This window comes from Gopherus evgoodei, chromosome 7 (assembly GCF_007399415.2).
Source record: "Gopherus evgoodei ecotype Sinaloan lineage chromosome 7, rGopEvg1_v1.p, whole genome shotgun sequence".
NCBI classification, from domain to species: domain Eukaryota; kingdom Metazoa; phylum Chordata; order Testudines; family Testudinidae; genus Gopherus; species Gopherus evgoodei.
This window is the reverse complement of record NC_044328.1, coordinates 107147796-107166992: the sequence shown is the minus strand read 5'-3', so window position 1 is coordinate 107166992 and position 19197 is coordinate 107147796. Positions and strand designations below refer to the sequence as shown.

The window sequence follows — 19197 nt, the reverse complement described above, 5'->3', positions numbered from 1 at the left end:
TCTCCCTGGGCAGGGGAAAGAGCAGAGGTTGCAGGGTGTCAGTCCTCTGACAGCGCAAGGAGGATGACCCAGGGGCTGGGATTCAGAAAAGAATAAGGCACGAATTGGGACTGGAGGGGAGATTCCTGGGGTGGAGTCTGGTCTGTCTGGCTACAGGGACGTGGGAACTGGCATAAGGGGATACACAGGAGAAGTGTCTGATGACATATAGGGTGTAAACCCCAAGGCAAGAGGGGATTGTGGGCGGGGCAGGTGGACCTAGCAGCTACAGGATCAACAGCAGGAAACAGGTCCAGGCTGATAAATCTCAAAGCATCCTGGGAGCAGCCCAGGGCAACAGGCCCTTGCAGTGGTTTTCAAACTTTCTGAGCCAGGCCCCACCCCGCCCCATTTTGAGTTATAATATTTGGTTGCACCCTGCCAACCCAGACAAAAATAGACACAATACATGCCCCTCCCCACTAGGGTTTTCAGGGTGGGGGAAGGTGTGTGTGACGGTCTCTGGAGGCAGAGCCATCACTGGGCACAGAGGCTGCTGGGAACGGAAATCAGCGCAGCCACGGTGGATGTTGACACTGACCTGCAGGCTAGGTGAACCACTGAGGTGAGTCACGGGGTGGAGATGGTGCGGGGCGGTCACTGTGCAGGGCTGGCCCAAGAGACCTGGTGTCGATGCTCACCCTCTCAAAGTTCCTCCACACCCCCCTAGGGAGTGCACCCCCCAGTTTGAAAACCTCTGCTCTATGGGGTAGGGCTCTTACCGGCTCCCCCTTGCTCCCCCGGACTCCAGCTGGCCCCTCCACAATGACAGTATCACCCTGCACACAGGGGGAAAAAACCACACAGCAGCCAATGAGAGCTCAGAATAAACCACTGACCCATGCTGCAGTTTGCAGTCCTATGGGTTTAAACAGGGTCATGTGCCCAAGGACCATCTGCTGGCCATCAAGCCAGTCAAGAGTCCAGCTTCCCACACCGCCAGGGGCCTCACCGCAGCAAGGGCAGGTCCAAGGACTATACAGCCCAGTGGCAAGAACCCTGGGGGCTGCCACCCAGGGACACAGGCAGAGGTTACTGGAAAAGCCCCAGGGCTAAGGAGTATCTGGTCGGGGCATAGCCAAAGCTGGCCACTAGCACTGGAAAGGTTCACATGGGGTGGACATGCTGTGGCAGCATTTGGCGAAGTTGCAGTTGGGCACAAGTGCCTGGTGTGCAGGTGGTAGATGGAAACGCTTTGTGCCAGTGCAGAATTACTTTCCCACCTTTTTTGGGGGACTGTGACCCAGACACTCCCAGGTCTGAAGGCAAATGGGCCATTCTGGTGTGGCAGTTGGTCTAGTGATCAGCCGATGAGCCCTTAGCAGTGGGTAAATGGGGAACTGACCTTGTCTCCTTTGGGCCCCATAGCTCCAATGTCTCCCTAGAAGGGAAGAGAGCGTGAGTGAGAAACACGTCTCGCCCAGGGGCACGTGGGTCTCACAACTGTCAGGCCACTACCAAACCTGAGGGCCTCCCTCAGAGCAGCAAAGAGACCAGCCAGAACCGTGACACTCAGAGGGGAAGAGCATGGTTGGAAGGAGCCCCACCAGCCTAGGGAACCCCAAACCTAGGGAAGTTCATGGGGTCCTGAGAGGCATGAGTGGGGGGCTCAGGATCAGAGGGAAACAGGTTCACACTTGACTTTATTAGAACTGGGAGAAATGAGAGCAAGAGGGAGAACAAGCCATGAGCTCCCCTGGAGAGGAGACAGCCCTGGTCAGGCAGCAGCCCAAGCAGGCTGGGCAATACCCTGACCCAATCCCATCAGAGTGGGATTGTACCCCCATGGGCAGGTGCTTGTACTTCAATAGCGGCCTGATGGAGGGGTGGGTGGGAGAAGACTCCCCTCCCCCAGCTCCACTGCCCCCCACCAGTAGGTTGCTTACTTTGTCGCCACGCTCCCCTCGGTTTCCGGGAGGCCCCTGAAAGGAAAAGAGATGGGGAGTCACTGGGGAGCGGGAGCCAATCCCAGCCCCTGGTTAAAGGGCAAGGCAAGGGGAGGAGGAAGGTATTTACCGCAGGCCCACGATCTCCCTCCAGCCCCGGGCGTCCGTCTTCACCCTGCCAAGGAGGAAAAGGACAGTGAGATAGAGCACAGGGCCAGGGCCAGGAGAGCTGGGCCCCGAGAGCACAGGGGGTCAATTCCATATCCTGCCATTCTGATCCATGGTGAAGGGGGTGAGAGGCAAAGCCCAAGGGCAGTGATGTTAGCCTTGGGGAGGGTCCTGAGCATGGGATGCTTCCAGGGTACCCACTTGTGGGCTTTCCTCAGCCCCAGCCAGGGTGTGTGCCAAGAAGAGGCTCTCCTCAGGGAGATGGGCTCGAAAGGTCCAAGTGTGTCTTCTTCATCTCTAATCTCCAAGACTGCTCCACATACCCCCGGCCCATGCAGAGCCATGCCAGTATCCCAAAGCCACAAGGCCTGGTGGAGTCCCCAGTGCCACAAGGGGGCACATGCCATGCTTCCCAATGCTGAACTGCAGGCTAGAAAGCCTTTCTGGCCCTGCGGGATCAATGTGTTGTGCTGTGCTGGGGAGAAAGGTGGGTTAGCAGGGTCTGCACTCACAGCTGGGAGAGGCAATAGGGCAGATACGTACCCGTGGCCCTGGGTCTCCTCGCTCGCCTCTCAGGCCCGGCTGTCCAACTCCCACGTTCCCCTACAGGGCAGAGAGACAGAGTGTTAGTGACCCTGTAGCTAATGGCAGCATTCTCTGAATGAGACGAGGTAAGTGGCAATCCTGCACATCTTGCCCAAGCTGCCTGAGTCGGGCACTACCCAGGCCCTGCTGGATCCAGCCACTGGCTGCCCCATTCCATGCCCTCTGCCTGCTCACTTTGTCCCAGCTCCGGAAATCTCTAGCATCATGCTGCATGGAATACGGCATTGCACTAGGGTTGCCAACCCTCCGGAATTGGCCTGGAGTCTCCAGGAATTAAAGATTAATCTTTAATGAAAGATTATGTCATGTGATAAAACCTCCAGGAATACATCCAACCAAAATTGGCAACCCTACCCTGCACATACAAGAGATTGCATGGCTTGACAACCACACATGTGGCAAAGCCAAAAAGCCATGGCCTCTCCTTGTTGCTCAGAGCTTTTCATGCAGGGGGCAGGATCCTCGTGCCACCTGCACCCCCAGGGGTGCTGCTGTCTGTTGGGTGCCTGGCTTTGCTTGCACATGCCCTCAAACTGGGAAGTTGGGTCATGCAACAGGGCAGGAGCTCATTTGCTCCTCGGTACCTACATGGTAACAGCATTGCCAGCCCCAGAATCAACCTATGGGGCCTGGCTCCACCATCACTCCCCACAACAGGCTTCTTCAGAGACAAGCGACTGCACCAGAGGCAAGAGGAAGGGAGAGGAGCGGCCTTTGCAAATGGGTCAGAGATGCACTTCACCCCAAGGGCTTCACCTGTAGATAGCTCTGAGATGTCCCTGCATCTCTGTCTATCAAGATTACTAGCCCCAAAGCTACACTAGGGGAGAAAAGTCTGGGTTCCTCCAGTGACCCATCCCCCAAAGGGGAGAGGTGTTATTCGAAGGCAACAGGGAACATCCACCAAGCAAGAAAAAAAACCTTCTAGCTGGTGCCCTTGGAGAATACATGCCCTCCCCCCCACTCCAGGAGCCGCAGGAGGCTGGTGCAGGGCCGGAGCAACCATTTAGGTGACCTAGGTGGTCGCCTAGGGCACTAGGATTTGTGGAGGCAGCGTTTTCTTCGGCAGCGACCGTGGTGGCTGGCTCTTTGGCTGCCCCGTCACCGCTGGCATTTAGGCAGAGGGAGCTGGGGTAGGGGAGCATGGGGAGGGCCGCCTGCAGAAAGTAAGGGGGGGAGCACGCAGGGGAACTCCCCGCCCCAGTTCACCCCTGCCCCGCCTTCTCCTCAAGCATGCCGTGGACGCTTCACTTCTCCCACCTCCCAGGCTTGCGGAGCCTAAGCTGATTGGCGCTGCAAGCCTGGGAGGTGGGAGAAGTGAAGTGGTGACGGCGTGCTCGGGTTGGAGGCGGAGCAGGGGTGAGCTGGGGCGGGGGGGTGCCTCAGGGCGGAGGTGGGGAGCTGCTGCAGGGGGGTGCCTTAGGGCAGGGGCTCGGGGACAGGAGCAAGGTGGAAGTTTCGCCTAGGGCGTGAAACATCCTTGCACCAGCCCTGGGCTGGTGCAATAAGGGTAAAACCAGAGCCTACCTTGTCACCCTTCAGTCCTGGGACGCCTTGTGCCCCCTGAAACAAGAGACACAGATCAGTGTACCAGGCCCAGCCTGGGGGCCTCTGAAGTGATCCCTGGGGGTTTACTATATCACAGGATGAAGAGATCAGTGCTGCCCTGGTCCAGGTGACAACTACAATTACACCAGGGAGAGGGGTCAGACCTCAGCCATGTCACTCGTACTACTCACCTCGCTTCCCTTTCATTTATCTGGTCCTGGGCAGCACTAGTGGCAACAGGGGGTTAACACAAGCGAACAAACAGGCGGAGGGAGTTTTAGTTGGAGAAATGCAGATATTCATCTGTCCAGCCATCCCTCTCTGACCCCAACCCACTCAAGGGAATAGTTCAATGATACTCAGGTAAGCCTGTCGCCCAGCTCTGAATCTGGATGCAAAGCTGCTCTGGCTCCAGTCCACAGGGAGACCCCTACCGGTGCCTGCACTGGGATAAGCAAGGGATTTTTCTGTCACCCAAAGTTGAACCCCGTGCTTGGGGTTGGGGGCTAGAAGATCTCACACAATCCTTGGGACTGTGTATGCAAGTGATGAGCAAGAGTCACAACTGTGTGTGCAAGCAGACAGCGTGCCTCTGCTGTGGCAATGGCCCAAGTGCATTAGATACCCAGCCCACCTGCTTTTGGGCACTTGACCTTTTAAATCCCTCCCTTTGGAGCTGTGCAAAGTGGCACTGGCTTGGGTTTTAATGGCCTCTTTCCTGGTTCAGGGCAGCTGCCTATCACCCCCTGCACTGTTTGTTTGCTCCCCAGAGAGCTTGACCATTTGACTTCTCTTGTCAAGGAAGTAGGCTCTTTCCAGCACCCTGCCAAGTTCTCCCTCCCCGACCCTGTGCAAGGCACCTACTGAGAGACATAGGGAGATGCTGAGTTAGGGGGAGCAATAGCTGCACCCCCTTAAAACCATCTTCCTCCTCCTAGCTACAAACCCAGCACTCTTGGCCCCAGATGCCCAACACTCACTGCTGGCCCTGGGGGCCCCGGCGGCCCTGGTGATCCAGAGGTGCCATCTCTTCCAGGGAAGCCAATCAAACCCTAGCAGGAAAAATACATCACTCAAGAGAGGCCTTGGCCACGGTGAGGCTCCACTTCACAGCTAGCGAAGGCCCCGGAGTGGCCTTGGCTGTAAAGGGAGCACAGTTAAGGCCTCTCCAGGGCAGAGGCCAAGTCCCACGGCCCTGGGGCATCTCTCTTCACCGAGCTCCTCCATGGCAGAGCTCACACTCAGGGCACCAGGCAGAGGCAAGTGCAAGTGTTCTCATGGGACGGGGACTGTGCAGCTCGGGGTGAACTCCTGGGTCCTGCCAGGAAGGAGAGCCCTGTTTGTGCGGGCAGGCACCACCACATGTGACCAGGGAGGAGGAGTGAGTGGAGAAAGGACATTTAGCCCTTCAAGGGGGTGCTGCAGACTCTCTGCATGTCACAGGAGGGAGCTGATAGAAGCTGCTTTGCTGGAGCATACTTCACATTGGGTTGGAGAAAGCGCTGCAGGGAAGTCTGGTCTGGGGGCGGCCAGGAAGGTCCTACATGGTCTTTTCCCTTGCTTCTTTCATCGATCCCTTACACTCCCGCAGTAGGAGGCCCTGCCTGCCGGCACCAAGGAGTCCATGGACAGGAAGCCTCAGGGCTTTGGAACGTCTCATGGCCTCACCCTGTGGCCTCCCTTTGTAATTTGGCTCCCCTGTATGCACCTCCAGGGCCAGGCCCAGGGCAGAAGCTGGGGGAGCTGGGCAGTCGTGCTGGAGAACTGGCCCTTGGTGTTGAGCAGTACATGCGGTTGGGGTGTGTGGTCCAAGTGGCTGTGCTTTAGCAGGGGTGAGATGGGCCAGAGCTCAGGGCTAGATGGTAACTGCACCTCTTACCCTCTCTCCTGGAGGTCCTGGTGGGCCTGGCTGTCCATTTTCTGCCCTCAGACCTGGCTGGCCGGGGGTCCCTGCGATGCCTGGCAAGCCCGGGGATCCTGGTGGGCCAGGTAAGCCAGTGTCACCCTGAAGGAGAGACAGAAGGAGCCAGTGCTGCTGAGCCTGCTTCTGGGGAAGGACTCTCCTCATGCCAGACTGCTGAGAGAGGCGCAGTGGGGTGGGGCTGCACACTCCTCAAGGGACTTCAATTTCAGTCTGGAGGGAAATGCTGTACTCCAGCAGGGCAGAGCACTCAGCCCCGGGAGGAGGAGTGAAATGGAGGTGAGCTCAGCCAAACACCCACACGCTGAGGGTGGGCAGAAGCAGGGAAAAGGATCTCAGGCCTGTACAAGTAGGCAGCCAAGAAGAGAGGGGGTCAGGCCTGTATATCGAGGATGGCTGGCATTGGAGTGGAGATATCCTGATCCCAGCACTTGGCCGCTCTGCGGTAACACTGGGGTAGGTAGCTTTCCCTGGGGATGCATGGTGGAGAGAGAGGGGGGTAATTTTCATTAGTAACTGGGCACTGAAGATCTCTGCCGTGGGATTGGTTTGGAACCAGGAGTGGAGTGTCCCAGCTCTTCAGGGCCTCCAGCAGGAGCTGTCCAGCAACAGTGGTGCTGATTCCACATGAGCTCTGTAAGCACAAGTCTCTCTCAGCCTCAAAGCTGTGAGGGGCAGGGTGTGGAGGGGGAGCATCCAGCCCTTCCTGTCCTGCTTCTAGAGTGGCTCCTGCCACCTGCCCATCTAGGACTGTCCTGTGACTCACTCAAAGGACCTCAGGAATCTACCAAATAACCAATTTCCCATGAAGGGGGAAGATTATGGGCATCTTGCTTGTGTTGTAAAAATTCACAGTATTTCCTGGCTTGACAGAAAGCCTGTGGGCTGGACAGGTCACGTACAGCAGGAGACAGCAATGCAGGAGGGAGCGATGCCAAGGCCAGTACTTGGCGTTTCACTCCATGTTTTAAATTGATAATAACAACATGCACCTTCCAAGCAGGTGTTTAACAAGAGGGCAAGTGTCATTAACCCCATTATACGAACAGGGAAACAGGCACAGAACCAGGGAAGAGGCTTGGCCCAAGTCACTCAGCAAGCCAGAGGCAGAGGCAGGAAGAGAACCAAGGAGTTCTGATTCCCAGACTCCCCATATGCCTAAGGAGAGGTTCTCTGTGCTAACAAAGTCTTAGGAGATGTTACCTTCAAACCTTGAGGTCCATCTTGTCCAGGGGGTCCCTGCAGGCCAATGCCAACCAAACCCTGAATGGTGCAGATGGAATAGAAATGGTAAGTCATGTCATACAGAGAAGCAGAGGTCTGGATACATAGGGACATACAAGGGTTAGGAATGGATGGGAATGGGACAGACTTATCCTCCAGTAAGCTATGCCCCAGCTGGTGACTGAGAGCGGTTGCAATCTATGGCTGGCCTCAGTCAGTCCCTAGTGCGAAAGCCGCCGCATCACAAGAACCTCACCAGCACGCCCTGTCAGTCACAGAATGGGATGCATTCAGCTGGCCCTGCTTGTGGACCCTGCAGAATAAACTCCCCTCTCTGCCTCAGGGGGGATCCCGCCAGGGCAGGAATGAGGCACAGACACTGTGACAGCCATTTCCACAGCCATGAACATCACAGTCACTGTTAAACAATGCAAGAAGGGCCCTGATTAGCCCAGTCACATCAGCCTTTCACCAGCCAAACACCAATCAGAGCAGGCCAGTAACCCTGAACACACAGCTGGCAGCTGCTCCTGCTCCCAAGGACTCTCTCTGTCTCGTGCTGACTCAGAGACCTTCCCTTCTCACTGCTGCCACAATCCTCCCCGCTCCTCAGCCACCAGCACATGACAATCAAACTGCAAGCGAGATACCTCAGGGACATGAGCCTGAGTGCACGATGGAAGATGACAGGTGGGTGTTTGAGCCACCAAGTGCTGCTAAATGCATCCTGTTCTGTGATTGACAGGGCGTGTCGGTGAGGTTCTAGGTTCAGTACACTGGAGCCCAAGTACCGGGGTTACTACATACCTTTTCCCCTTTGACTCCAGGGGATCCTTTGGCTCCCTGTTAAAATACAAGCACAGGAAACAATGAGGAAAAACCATGCTGTGCACACTCACTGAACACATACACATCTGAGGGCATGAACATGAGCTGTATACCATTTTACAGAACTAGATTACTATGCACCAAGGTAGCCTTCCCCCTGGAGCCAGATCTCAGACATGCTGGAGCTGCCCGTGCTCAGATGTTTACTACGACAAAGGCCAGGGCTTCCCATTCAGGTGGGGCAATGAAACAAACCAAAACTGCTCACATACTCTAGCGCTGGGCCCAGGACAAGAACCTGAATGGGGGGGGGTTGAGCAGGGGAGAGCCTCCCCCAGCCTCTAACACTGGGTCTGGACTCAGCATTCCTACAGTGGGGATCCAAGCCATTCCCAGCACCCCATCTACATGGTACTTACATCTTCCCCAGGGTCTCCAGGCTCCCCCTCTCTTCCAGGATCCCCCTGGCAGGAAGAAAGAGTGAGACTCACCAGTGGGGAGTGAAATGGGTCAGGTCACAAAGGCACCATGAGCCATCACAGGGAGGTGACTAAGAGCAGAGAGTGGAAGCCCCTCCCTGCAATGGGGTGTGGGGAAGTTCCTCACCTTCTCTCCCCTGGGGCCTGGTAAGCCTCGCTCGCCCTTGGCACCCTGCAGGTAGAGAGCAAAGTTAGTGCTTGGCTTTGGGCACAGAGTCTGAGATATAACAGTGGGAAGGGACGTGAAAGGCCAACTTACCGGTTCCCCCAGCAGGTGCCCTTCAATCCCTCCGGGTTCACCCTAGACAGCAACACACAAATGCTCAGCACGTCAGGCATCCCTCCTGTGCCCCCTGCATCCCCACAAAGTGAGCACCAGGCCTTCCCACCCTGAGATGACATCTGGGCTCCCTTCTTCCACTGATTCTGGTCACCACAAACCATCACTCTTGGTGCAGCCTGGGACGCCTGTGCTCCTGCTCAGATGCTGAAGTGGCTGAAGAGACACTGGGGAAGCTGGCACTGGGCAAGCCAGAGCAGACACAGCTCGTGGCACCAGAGCAGACACAGGTGCATGGGCAGCGTGGCACGGAGAAAGCCCTGCTCCAAAGTGCTGGTCACTCACTCCAGGCTGTTCCAGCACCACCCTCTCCCTCTCTGGCTTTTACTGGGCTCTGACAGCATTATTATTAATACAATTTCTAGGCCAGAGTTGGAAAAAGAACCCAGGAGTCCTGGCACCCAGTCCCCACACTCCCCCTCTGAAACTTTCTGTGCAGATTTCTGAGCTAATCCCCAAGCCTCTTACCTTCTCGCCTTTCATCCCAGGAGGACCGACAATCGCCTAGAGACAGGCAGGGGGAAATATGGACATTTAACAGATGAGTGACACAAGGGACTGGGGGAGGTTTCTCACTTCAAGGGCCAGGGTAGGAAGTGATTGAATTACACGAAGGAGGACAGCAAGAGAGCACAATGCTAAGCACCACTGCTTGGTCCATGGCTTAGGCAGTGGGGTACTAACTCCCTACCCTTGTGTGGAAGGGCTGTCCAGCCCAGCTGAACCCCGGCTACTGTCACCATTTCCCCACCATCCCCGTATGGGACCTGCATTCAGAATTCCTGCTGCAGGGAATGTTGGGCTAGTGGTGGGGAGAGGATGTAATGACACCCCTCCAACCCACACAGGTGAATCCTAGGTCACCGCACAAATCCTTAGATGGGAGGAGAGCAATCTTACAGTGCAGGCTGAAGGGTCCCACTTCCATCAGAGCTCGGCCTGGGTGGCAGGGAGACAGAGTTATTACCCAGAGGCAGGGACCATGAGGGAGACACACTCCACAGCCCAGAAGAGGGGCCAACTCAGCCCACCCCACCCAGTAGGCCTGGGCTTTGGATGAGTTACTCCCACCTTCAGAAGGAAAATCCACTGAAGGGAGCTAGTAACCTACCACAGCTGGCTCAGAAAATGAGCCAAGGGAGATAGGAGAACATCATACACACCTGTCCTGGGAGCCCGGCGTCCCCTGGTGCTCCTTTAGGTCCAGCAGGGCCTGCGGGTCCTGGCACACCCTGTCAAGCAATCAACACAACTGTTAGTCTTGGCCTGAGATGGACATGATGGGTGCAGCTGTGCCCCAATTCCATGCTCCCATCCAGGCACCCTTGGCTGCCACCATCAGCTCCCTCTCAGGAGGTGGGGCCACCCCAGAGGTAACCTGACCAATCATACATGGCTTCTGACTTAGCTCTCTTGCATACCACACTCCCAGTGGTTGAATTCAATGTACTCTTCGACACACCACGCTGCCATGGAAAATCATTCAAAGCCAAGCTTTCAGTGCCGATTAGAGGTGCCACATTCCCTGGAATTTGTGGTTTGATGAGACCTCCTGGGTCATCCAAACTGGGCGAGAGTCACAGGGGCAGCCAGCTGCACAGACAGACGTAGAATAACTCCTGATCCACATGGTCTCCAGTACCAGACACACAATGGGAGGGAAGGCCGGAGAGGCTCAGTGCAGCCAGGGCCGGCTCTAGCCATTTCGCCACCCCAAGCACGGTGGCATGCGTGGGTGTTGCTCTGCCGCTCGCTGGTCCCGCGGCTCTGGTGGATCTCCCACAGATGTGGCTGCGGAGGGTCCGCTGGTCCCGCGGCTCCGGTGGACCTCCCGCAGGCATGCCTGCGGGAGGTCCACCGGAGCCGCCTGCTGCCCTCCCGGCGACCGGCAGAGAGCCCCCCGCGGCATGCCGCCCAAAGCACGCGCTTGGCGTGCTGGGGCCTGGAGCCGGCCCTGAGTGCAGCAGGACTGAGGTATTTCTAACTCCTCCATCACCTGAGTATCTGGAGAATGCTGCCATTACCCTTCCCGTGGGAGTCACTGTAGCAGAGGCACATGCCCTGCCAGCACCTGTGTGGGACATACCATTTTCCCAGGCAGCCCTGGTTCTCCCTCCTTCCCCGGAACGCCATCTCTCCCCGGCACGCCAGGCTTTCCAGTCTCACCCTAGAAAACGGGAATGGAACAGCTGGAATTATCAGGGGGAGGGAGAAGTAGACAGTACTGCTGACAATCCACTCCACAGCTAGCATCTCCATCGGACGCCTCCGGCCACTTCCAGGCCTTGGAGAAGGGAAACGAGCATCAGCTGCACAATGGGCCACCTGGATCCTGCTCTCTCAGCCAAGGAAGGCCCAGCTTTGCCAGATGGACATGTACACAAAGGCAAAGGTTGCCAAGAGAAGAAATGCAGTGGCAGGACATTGGAAGGGCCATCAGCAAAGCCAGGCCAGTTGGGAATTTGGTAATTCATACCCCCCATAGCAGCAAGGGGGCTATCGGGAACTATGCACTAGCAATGCTTACCACTGGTCCTGGCAATCCTGGAGCACCCTGTGGTCCCTGAGAGAAAACAAACACAGTCAGGAATCAAAGGCAACGAAGGAGGAACCGGTCATCTCCCACCCTGGGCAGCAGCACAGAGACCATTCAAATGCCGCTCCCTGATGGCACCCAAATGAGAGAAAAATTACACCAACTACCTACCACAAGGCCGGGGGGGCCTGAGGGGCCTGGGAGGCCGACATTTCCCTGGGGCCCAGGCAAGCCCTGCAACGGAACAAACAGGCATGTGTTAGAGGGCAGGGGGAAGCTTCTCCCTAGGATAGTGGGTCCCACACTGACAGCATCTCCCCCCAGGCAGAGTCACTCTGCAGGTTCCCAGGCCTTGCCCTAATCAGGACACACCAGCTGTCCCCGAAGGAAAGGGCCCAGCACCCCCTTTAGGGCAGGTGTGTACCCACTGGGTAAGGTCCCGCATGGGCCTAAGTTCAGGCCAAAGCCAGCCTGAGCAGGGACGAGGCAGAGATGGCAGGGCATGGCAGAGCTACTCACCCGAATGCTGGCGCCAGGCTCACCTGAATCTCCCTGCAATAAGAGAGTCTGTTACACCTCACCATCAGGCAGGTACAACAATCCCAGATCCAGCTGCTGGTGTCCATGAGGCCTCAAGCCGGCCTCTCCAGACATTATCAGGAACCAGACCCCCCACTCAGATGACCACGCCAGCCCTTGGCAGCTCAGGAGCCTACAAAGGACTTCAGCAGAGACGACCTCCAATACCAGCTTCTACAGCGACTGACCAGAGCAAATACTCATGGGCCTCTCGAGATTGTGTGCCGAGGATTGTTCCTGCCAGACAGCTGCCAGGGCACAGGTCTGGTGACAGACCAAGGAATGCCAACCAGATCTGGCTCGGGCCTGTTCAGCTAACTCTTTGCGGCTTGGTGTTCTTACCTATAGTTATGGCTGCCTGGCTATGGAGGAAGGAAGGGTGGATTTGGGAGCTGTGCATGAGAGAGTTCAACATGGTATTTGTGTGGTTCTCTCTTCCTCAATTCCTGTTTCAGCCCTGGGAGCTCCAGCTGTTCAGACCTGCAGGAAGGATCCAGCAGCCACACAAGGGGGATTCCAGCTGCAACTGGGAACTGAGCTGACCCAAGTTCCCAAGAGATGCCAGAGCTTCACTCTCAGGGCTCTGACACCGCCAGCTCCACACGGGGTCTGTTACTGCAGCGAGTGCTCCCCTACACATCAGCTCGCTCACTGGAATAACATTTCCAGGAAACTAACCAAAGCTCATCAGGCCTCCTACAGCTAACGCAGCTGGAGGATGCTTGGCAGAGGAGGGCCAGCCTGGGTCCTCCATGTGCACTGGCATGTGGTTAAGTGAGGCAGAGCAGGGTAGATGTCCAACCACTGATGGGGACAGGTACCCTCCAGGGTGCTCTCTGCAAAGACACACTCAGTATCTCCCAGCCCTGGGTTGCTGCTCTTTCCCCTCCATGGACATTGTCCTCGCCATTCCTTTCCTACAGTCAGCCCTGGGCTCACTGCGCTGACGTGTCCCGGGGTGAATTTGGTCCATTACTGTAACTCACACTCCCTCACCTACTTGGCTGGAGAAGTGGAGTCTCCTCTGCTGTCACCCCTTCCCTGTGTCCCCTGTGCTATGGGGTGCCCAAAGGCTCCAGCCAGTCTCCAAGTAAGCCTCCCTATCACTCTTTCCATAGTATAGGACAACGCCATGTGGGCCTTCTAAACAGGTGGCACCTTTTAAGGGCATAGCCTGCATCTCACACACACTGTGACCACAGTGGCCAGGGGACAGTGTAACCATAGGTGTGCAGTACTTGACTTGGAATTGGACCCTTGCAATCCCGGGTCTAAACGGGGCAGCAAAGCCCTCCAGCGAGCACAGGGTTCTGCATGCTCTGCAGCCCAACATCCTCTGGCTTGCTCAGGGATGTGCCTATCACTCAAGCCTCATGCATGGCCCTCTCAGCCCACATGCGGCTCTGCATGGAGCCTGGTGCTCCCGGGAGCTGGAGGCCTTCCCCAGTGGATGCATGAGCCATGCCTGTGGGTTCCATATCGATTCATTGATCTGCAGTGCTTCCTCCAGCTAACGCAGCCTCCTGGAGTCCCTAAGCCCAGCAAAGCCAGTAGGACTCCAGCTTCCTCTGGCCAGAGGTTCCAGCCTCCAGCGGGTTGAAAGAAGCTCTGTCTGGGACGCACCTTTATTCCGGGTGGGCCCTGCGCACCTGGTGGTCCAACAAGCCCCTGCAAGGAAAGAGTAGACGGTTATCCCCAGCTACAGCTAGAGCCCAGCAGTGCAACGGAGCCGGTTCTGGAGCACAGCATGGACAGCACTGATGTGCTTCCTGTTTGGTTTGCTGCCTTGGAATCTGCCACACACACAAAAGCTCCACATCGCCCTGGCCCTGCTAATAACACAGAGGACTGTGCCTCCAGCTCTGCAGCACATCATCTCTTGCAGGCCCCATGGGGAGGGCTGGCAGGGAGGTGACTGCTGAACGGAAATGCTTCGTGTGCCTCTGGCAGCAACAATGGATGTCATTTTCCGTTCCCCTTTCCCAGTATAAGCTCTGTGCTGGGCTGACATCTCATGCCAGCAGGTTTCAGCCTCCAGGAACCATCTGGACACTACTGTGAATGTTGGGGTTCAGGCAGTAGCAGATTCCCCCATGCCACCAGAGATGTGGCTCTGATACACACACAGCCATGGTCAACAGAAAGTACAGGAGGCTGGTGTTACTTACAGCTGAGCCTGGTGGCCCTGGATCTCCCTGGTTGCCCTGCAGGACAGGATAGAAATTGTCAGTACTGGATGGGAGCTCTCGGAGACTGATCACCTCTTGCCACTGCAGAAGTCAGATGGGCCGACTGGCTTTTGGGTTTAACTGAGTTTTGGTTGGACCAATATTCTTGAAAAAGGGTTGAGCTCTGGACTCCAAGTTATCCTCACGTGAAGTGTCCCTGCCACCATACCATAGCCCCCTCTCACGGCCCTGCAGAGGGAGGGAAGTCGCACTCGATGGGTGACAGGGTTGCACCCATACTCTCCACATGCTGTTGTGCATGTCACATTGTGTCTGGGACAATAGGGGCAGCAGTGCAAACCCAGCCTGCTTTACAGGATTTACAACAGGGGCCAGGCACAGACAGACAGGATTTTAATCCTCTCACTTTACGTGCTGTCAGCTCTTCTTAACCAGCTGTGCCCTGCAGTCAGTCATTGTGGGCCTTGCTCTAGCACCGTTATCCAAGGATCTCCAAGCTCTTTACACCTGTGAGGAGCCGCAGAGTCACTAGCCCCATTTTACAGATGGGGAAACTGAGGGCCAGGAGAGAGTAAGTGACTTGCCCAAAATTGTGAGTCAGAACCAGGACACATATCTCTGGAATCCCAGTCCCTGCTCTAACCCCCAGATGCATGATCTCTGCCTCCCTGTGAAAAGTTTACAATGCAGACTGCTCCTGAAAGCAGAAACGCCCCAGACTCTGCAGGAGAAGGATGTACTTGCTACATGCAGGAAGGGCGCAAGACAGGAGTGGAAGGCAATCACCTACCGGTCGGCCTAGAACTCCGGGAAAGCCTGGCATACCCTGCAAGGAGGCAATTCAAAGCTGCAGAATTAGCGAAACCACAGCAGCCCCTGAAGCAGCCCCAGTTCAGGCCTGGCCTCCTGTACAATATGATGCCAAGACAGAGCTGCTGCACAGGATAGATAAAGAGCTGGGGAAGCCAACCTCAGCCAGGGCCCAGAACCAAGGCCTACCACGAAGGGTTACTTACAGCTGGGCCGGGAGGCCCTCTAAAGCCCTGCGGGCCCTGGATGGAAGGGAAGGACACAAAATGTCAACATGTGAGCTGGCAGCACAACGTTGCAGTGGGGAATGCTGCTCACGGGGGTGTGAAGGGGCTGGAACAGCGACGCTGGCACCTTGTGCGGGAGCACAGCTAAAGTCTCTCGCTGGTTAATGCAGATGGACGTGTTCCCAAGAACAAACTGGGGGCTGTCTGGGGATCCCCCGCCAGCTCAATCACAGTCAGCACGGGGTACCTGTTCCTAACCCTCCTGGCACCGTGAGCACAAAGATACAGTACGACAAACAGAACAAAGGCAGCTGGTTTGGGGGCCCTAGTCTTTCCTCCCTGCCTGAATCACATCCTGTCCCCCTGTGCTGGGGGCACCTCACCCGCCTGCATGTGGGCCAGAGATGGTCTCAGCCATGCCCACTCAGTGTCCTGAATCCCTACCAGCCCAGGGAATTGTCCCACAAACATTCCAGAGAGCCCAGCGGCGGTACTGGGGAACAGGCAGTGTACTGGGGTGCTGGAATGTCTCCCGGGAGTTGCCCTGTCTCTGCAGCTGGGAATGACAACCTCAGCTAAACCCCCTGACACAGACACTTTGGCTCCTGAGAAAACCCCAAGTGACCAACTCATTCCTCTTCGAGCAGCCTCCAAGCCAGCCTGTCACACTCTCCTTCGGCCACCCTACTTCCATGTGCCCCCTCCCACACCCTGCACTCCCAGGCTGATGCTTCCCGCCTTTACTCACCGGTTTCCCTTCTGGCCCAGCAAGGCCTCTTTCTCCTGGGAGGCCCTAAAGCAAACAAGGCAAGGAACAGACAGTAAAAAACAGACACCAAGGGTTTAACAACTCTTTGAAGCACTGAGGCCCCAGCTCTGCTAAAGAACCTCACTCTAGCCCCTGCTGGTCCAGCCTTGACCCCCACCCCAGCCCTGCCAATACACATTAAACACTCCCCAGTGCTAGCCCAGCCTCGGCCCCTCCCCCACAAGCTCTGCCAACACCCTCCCTCCCCCATCAGTGCATCCTTGCTCCCCCAGCTCTGCCAACCCACCCCAGCCTCCCATCAGTGCATCCTCACTTCCCCAGCTCTGCCAACCCACCCCAGCCCCCGTCAGCGCAGCCTCATCCCCCAGCTCTGCCAACCCACCCCAGCCCCCGTCAGCGCAGCCTCATCCCCCAGCTCTGCCAACCCACCCCAGCCCCCGTCAGCGCAGCCTCGTCCCCCAGCTCTGCCAACGCACCCCAGCCCCCGTCAGCGCAGCCTCGTCCCCCAGCTCTGCCAACGCACCCCAGCCCCCGTCAGCGCAGCCTCGTCCCCCAGCTCTGCCAACGCACCCCAGCTCCCGTCAGCGCAGCCTCGTCCCCCAGCTCTGCCAACGCACCCCAGCCCCCGTCAGCGCAGCCTCGTCCCCCAGCTCTGCCAACGCACCCCAGCCCCCGTCAGCGCAGCCTCGTCCCCCAGCTCTGCCAACGCACCCCAGCCCCCGTCAGCGCAGCCTCGTCCCCCAGCTCTGCCAACGCACCCCAGCCCCCGTCAGCGCAGCCTCGTCCCCCAGCTCTGCCAACGCACCCCAGCCCCCGTCAGCGCAGCCTCGTCCCCCAGCTCTGCCAACGCACCCCAGCCCCCGTCAGCGCAGCCTCGTCCCCCAGCTCTGCCAACGCACCCCAGCCCCCGTCAGCGCAGCCTCGTCCCCCAGCTCTGCCAACGCACCCCAGCCCCCGTCAGCGCAGCCTCGTCCCCCAGCTCTGCCAACGCACCCCAGCCCCCGTCAGCGCAGCCTCGTCCCCCAGCTCTGCCAACGCACCCCAGCCCCCGTCAGCGCAGCCTCGTCTCCCAGCTCTGCCAACGCACCCCAGCCCCCGTCAGCGCAGCCTCGTCCCCCAGCTCTGCCAACGCACCCCAGCCCCCGTCAGCGCAGCCTCGTCCCCCAGCTCTGCCAACCCACCCCAGCCCCCGTCAGCGCAGCCTCGTCCCCCAGCTCTGCCAACGCACCCCAGTCCCCATCAGTGCAGCTTCGTCCCCCAGCTCTGCCAGTGAACCTCAGTCCCAACCCACACCCTGCTGCTGTTCCAGCAGTTCTGGTCCCGCTAGCAGTACTCACCGGGCTGCCATCCCTGCCTTTCTCGCCAGCTTCACCTCTCTCTCCCTTCTGTCCAGGTTCACCCTGCGATTGGGACATGCAGCAAGTCACAAAGACCAGCAGGAAATCACCATGACCCATCCCAACCCAAGACCCTCTCCTGTCAGGGCAGAGAGAGGCTCACCTGCTGGGATATTGATCTGTTTGCTCCCTGAGGGGAGGCCAGAGTCCCCCCATCTCCCTAGTGCTGCCCAGCTCTTTGGGGAGAGAGACATCACATAAGGTCTCAGCACAGCCCAGCTTTGGGCATTTATTGGAAATTGGCAGGAGAATTGGCTCCCATGGCTGCAAGGGGAGCAGGGCTTATGCCATAGTAAAGTGCAGGGAGCAGGTGTGCTCGTGTTGCTTTGTTTATATGTAGGGCCTACAGTATAATGTGGACTTATCCTTCTTTTTTAAAGAACCAATCCAGAGTGATTGTGTGTGGAAGCTGCTGGCTTGACAGCCCTGGGGCTGAGGTCTCCTGTTTATAAGCCGAACAGGCAGTGGCCAGGTTGGCTTCCCCTGCACACCATCACCTGCTGACATGCTTTACATTTGCCCTGGAGGGCTCCCCTTGGGGGATGCAAGTTCTTTCTCCATGGACCACTCAGACTTAGCCTGAGGAGCTGCCATGGCCAGGAAAGAGCCATTCCAATGTGCCTTAGTAGTGCCTTGGCAGGGCACCCGAGCCTGGATTCCAACACAGGAGGGCCAGATCCAGAGACCTAGGCCTGCTGAGCAGCAGTGCAGCCAGACAGAAGGATAGCGAGAGAGAGGCTGAGGGATCAAAGACAGAGTCAAAGTGCCCCAGGCAGAGGAGATCCCCCGATGTGAGCGAGACAAAGTCAGAGAGGAAGCTGGTGAAGCGCAGGTGCCAGAAGACTTACTACACTCAGACCTTATCTCCTTTGGGTCCTCTCTCGCCATCCACAGCGGGCTCTCCCTGCACAGGAGGAAGAGGAAAATGGTAGTGTCAGAAAGCCCTGGCTCAAACCACAGCCAGGTAGTCACCCTGCTCCAACCATCAGGGACACACCCCCATAGAGCAGGGAATAGTCCAGGAGTCCTGGCTATAACAACCTCCAGACCACTCTCCCCCTACATCTCTCCTGAGTGGCAGCTGTCACCACCACCTTCCCCAATCCAGGAGTAGACAGCATTGCTGCCTCTGCTCCAAGCCCCACCATTGTTCCCACTTTGTGTTTCATTCAGTCTCCTGCTGCTTTGTCCCCTTGAAAGTACACTGATTGTTGTGGCAACAGTGATGTCACCAGAGTGGGCTGAGCTCACAGTACCACAGTGTCAGTTTCCAGACTGGGCTGAAGGAAGACCCTGGTTTAGGAAATCAGGAGCTTACAGTGTGATTCCTATAACATTACAAGCAGGAATCATTTTACCCACCACTGAAATGCAGCCACCTCCGGGCTGGGGGGCTGCTGAAGATCACACAGCACATTAACAAGAGTCTATGAAGGAGACTCTCTTAGCCAACTGGAAGTACAGAAGGAAGCTAGGGATGTCCTGTTCCACATAGAAATCAGACCAGGACACAACGATTAAAACCCAGGCTTATATGGTAAGTGCCACTAGCTCTCTGATGACCACAAAGGACCTCAAACATCCCATCTGAAACGCAGCAACTGCAGCAGCACAGCACCTCTTAGCACCATGCTGGGGTATTGGGCCAAAC

At 57.2% G+C, this 19197-nt stretch overlaps 2 protein-coding genes across 3 annotated transcripts in view; both read right to left on the bottom strand.

Moving 5' to 3' along the window:
- LOC115655270 (collagen alpha-1(VII) chain-like) lies at positions 1-10489 on the bottom strand (the record flags this gene model as incomplete). Its single annotated transcript, XM_030570522.1, has 16 exons — positions 10203-10489; positions 9508-9543; positions 8959-9000; positions 8827-8871; positions 8640-8684; positions 8200-8235; positions 7372-7431; positions 6127-6252; positions 5228-5299; positions 4227-4262; positions 2637-2696; positions 2056-2100; positions 1926-1961; positions 1385-1420; positions 762-818; positions 1-75 (listed from the first exon to the last, which is right to left on the bottom strand). Coding segments are annotated over exons 2-16 (786 nt in total), but the record flags the coding sequence as incomplete, so codon positions are not given.
- A 635-nt stretch (positions 10490-11124) lies between these two features.
- The window catches only part of COL7A1 (collagen type VII alpha 1 chain), a 92047-nt gene continuing 83974 nt past the window's right edge, over positions 11125-19197 (bottom strand). Inside the window, exons 80-88 of one of the 2 annotated variants that reach the window (XM_030570521.1) lie at positions 18406-18450; positions 17487-17549; positions 16129-16173; positions 15134-15169; positions 14323-14358; positions 13778-13822; positions 12118-12127; positions 11567-11602; positions 11125-11206 (exon numbers count right to left, since the gene is read on the bottom strand). In XM_030570521.1, coding sequence (XP_030426381.1) covers positions 11202-11206; positions 11567-11602; positions 12118-12127; positions 13778-13822; positions 14323-14358; positions 15134-15169; positions 16129-16173; positions 17487-17549; positions 18406-18450 — 321 coding nt within the window. In that variant the 3' untranslated portion in view covers positions 11125-11201. Of the gene's footprint in view, positions 11207-11566; positions 11603-12117; positions 12128-13777; positions 13823-14322; positions 14359-15133; positions 15170-16128; positions 16174-17486; positions 17550-18394; positions 18451-19197 lie in introns of those variants that run through there. The other variant, XR_004001358.1, reaches the window with a different exon arrangement.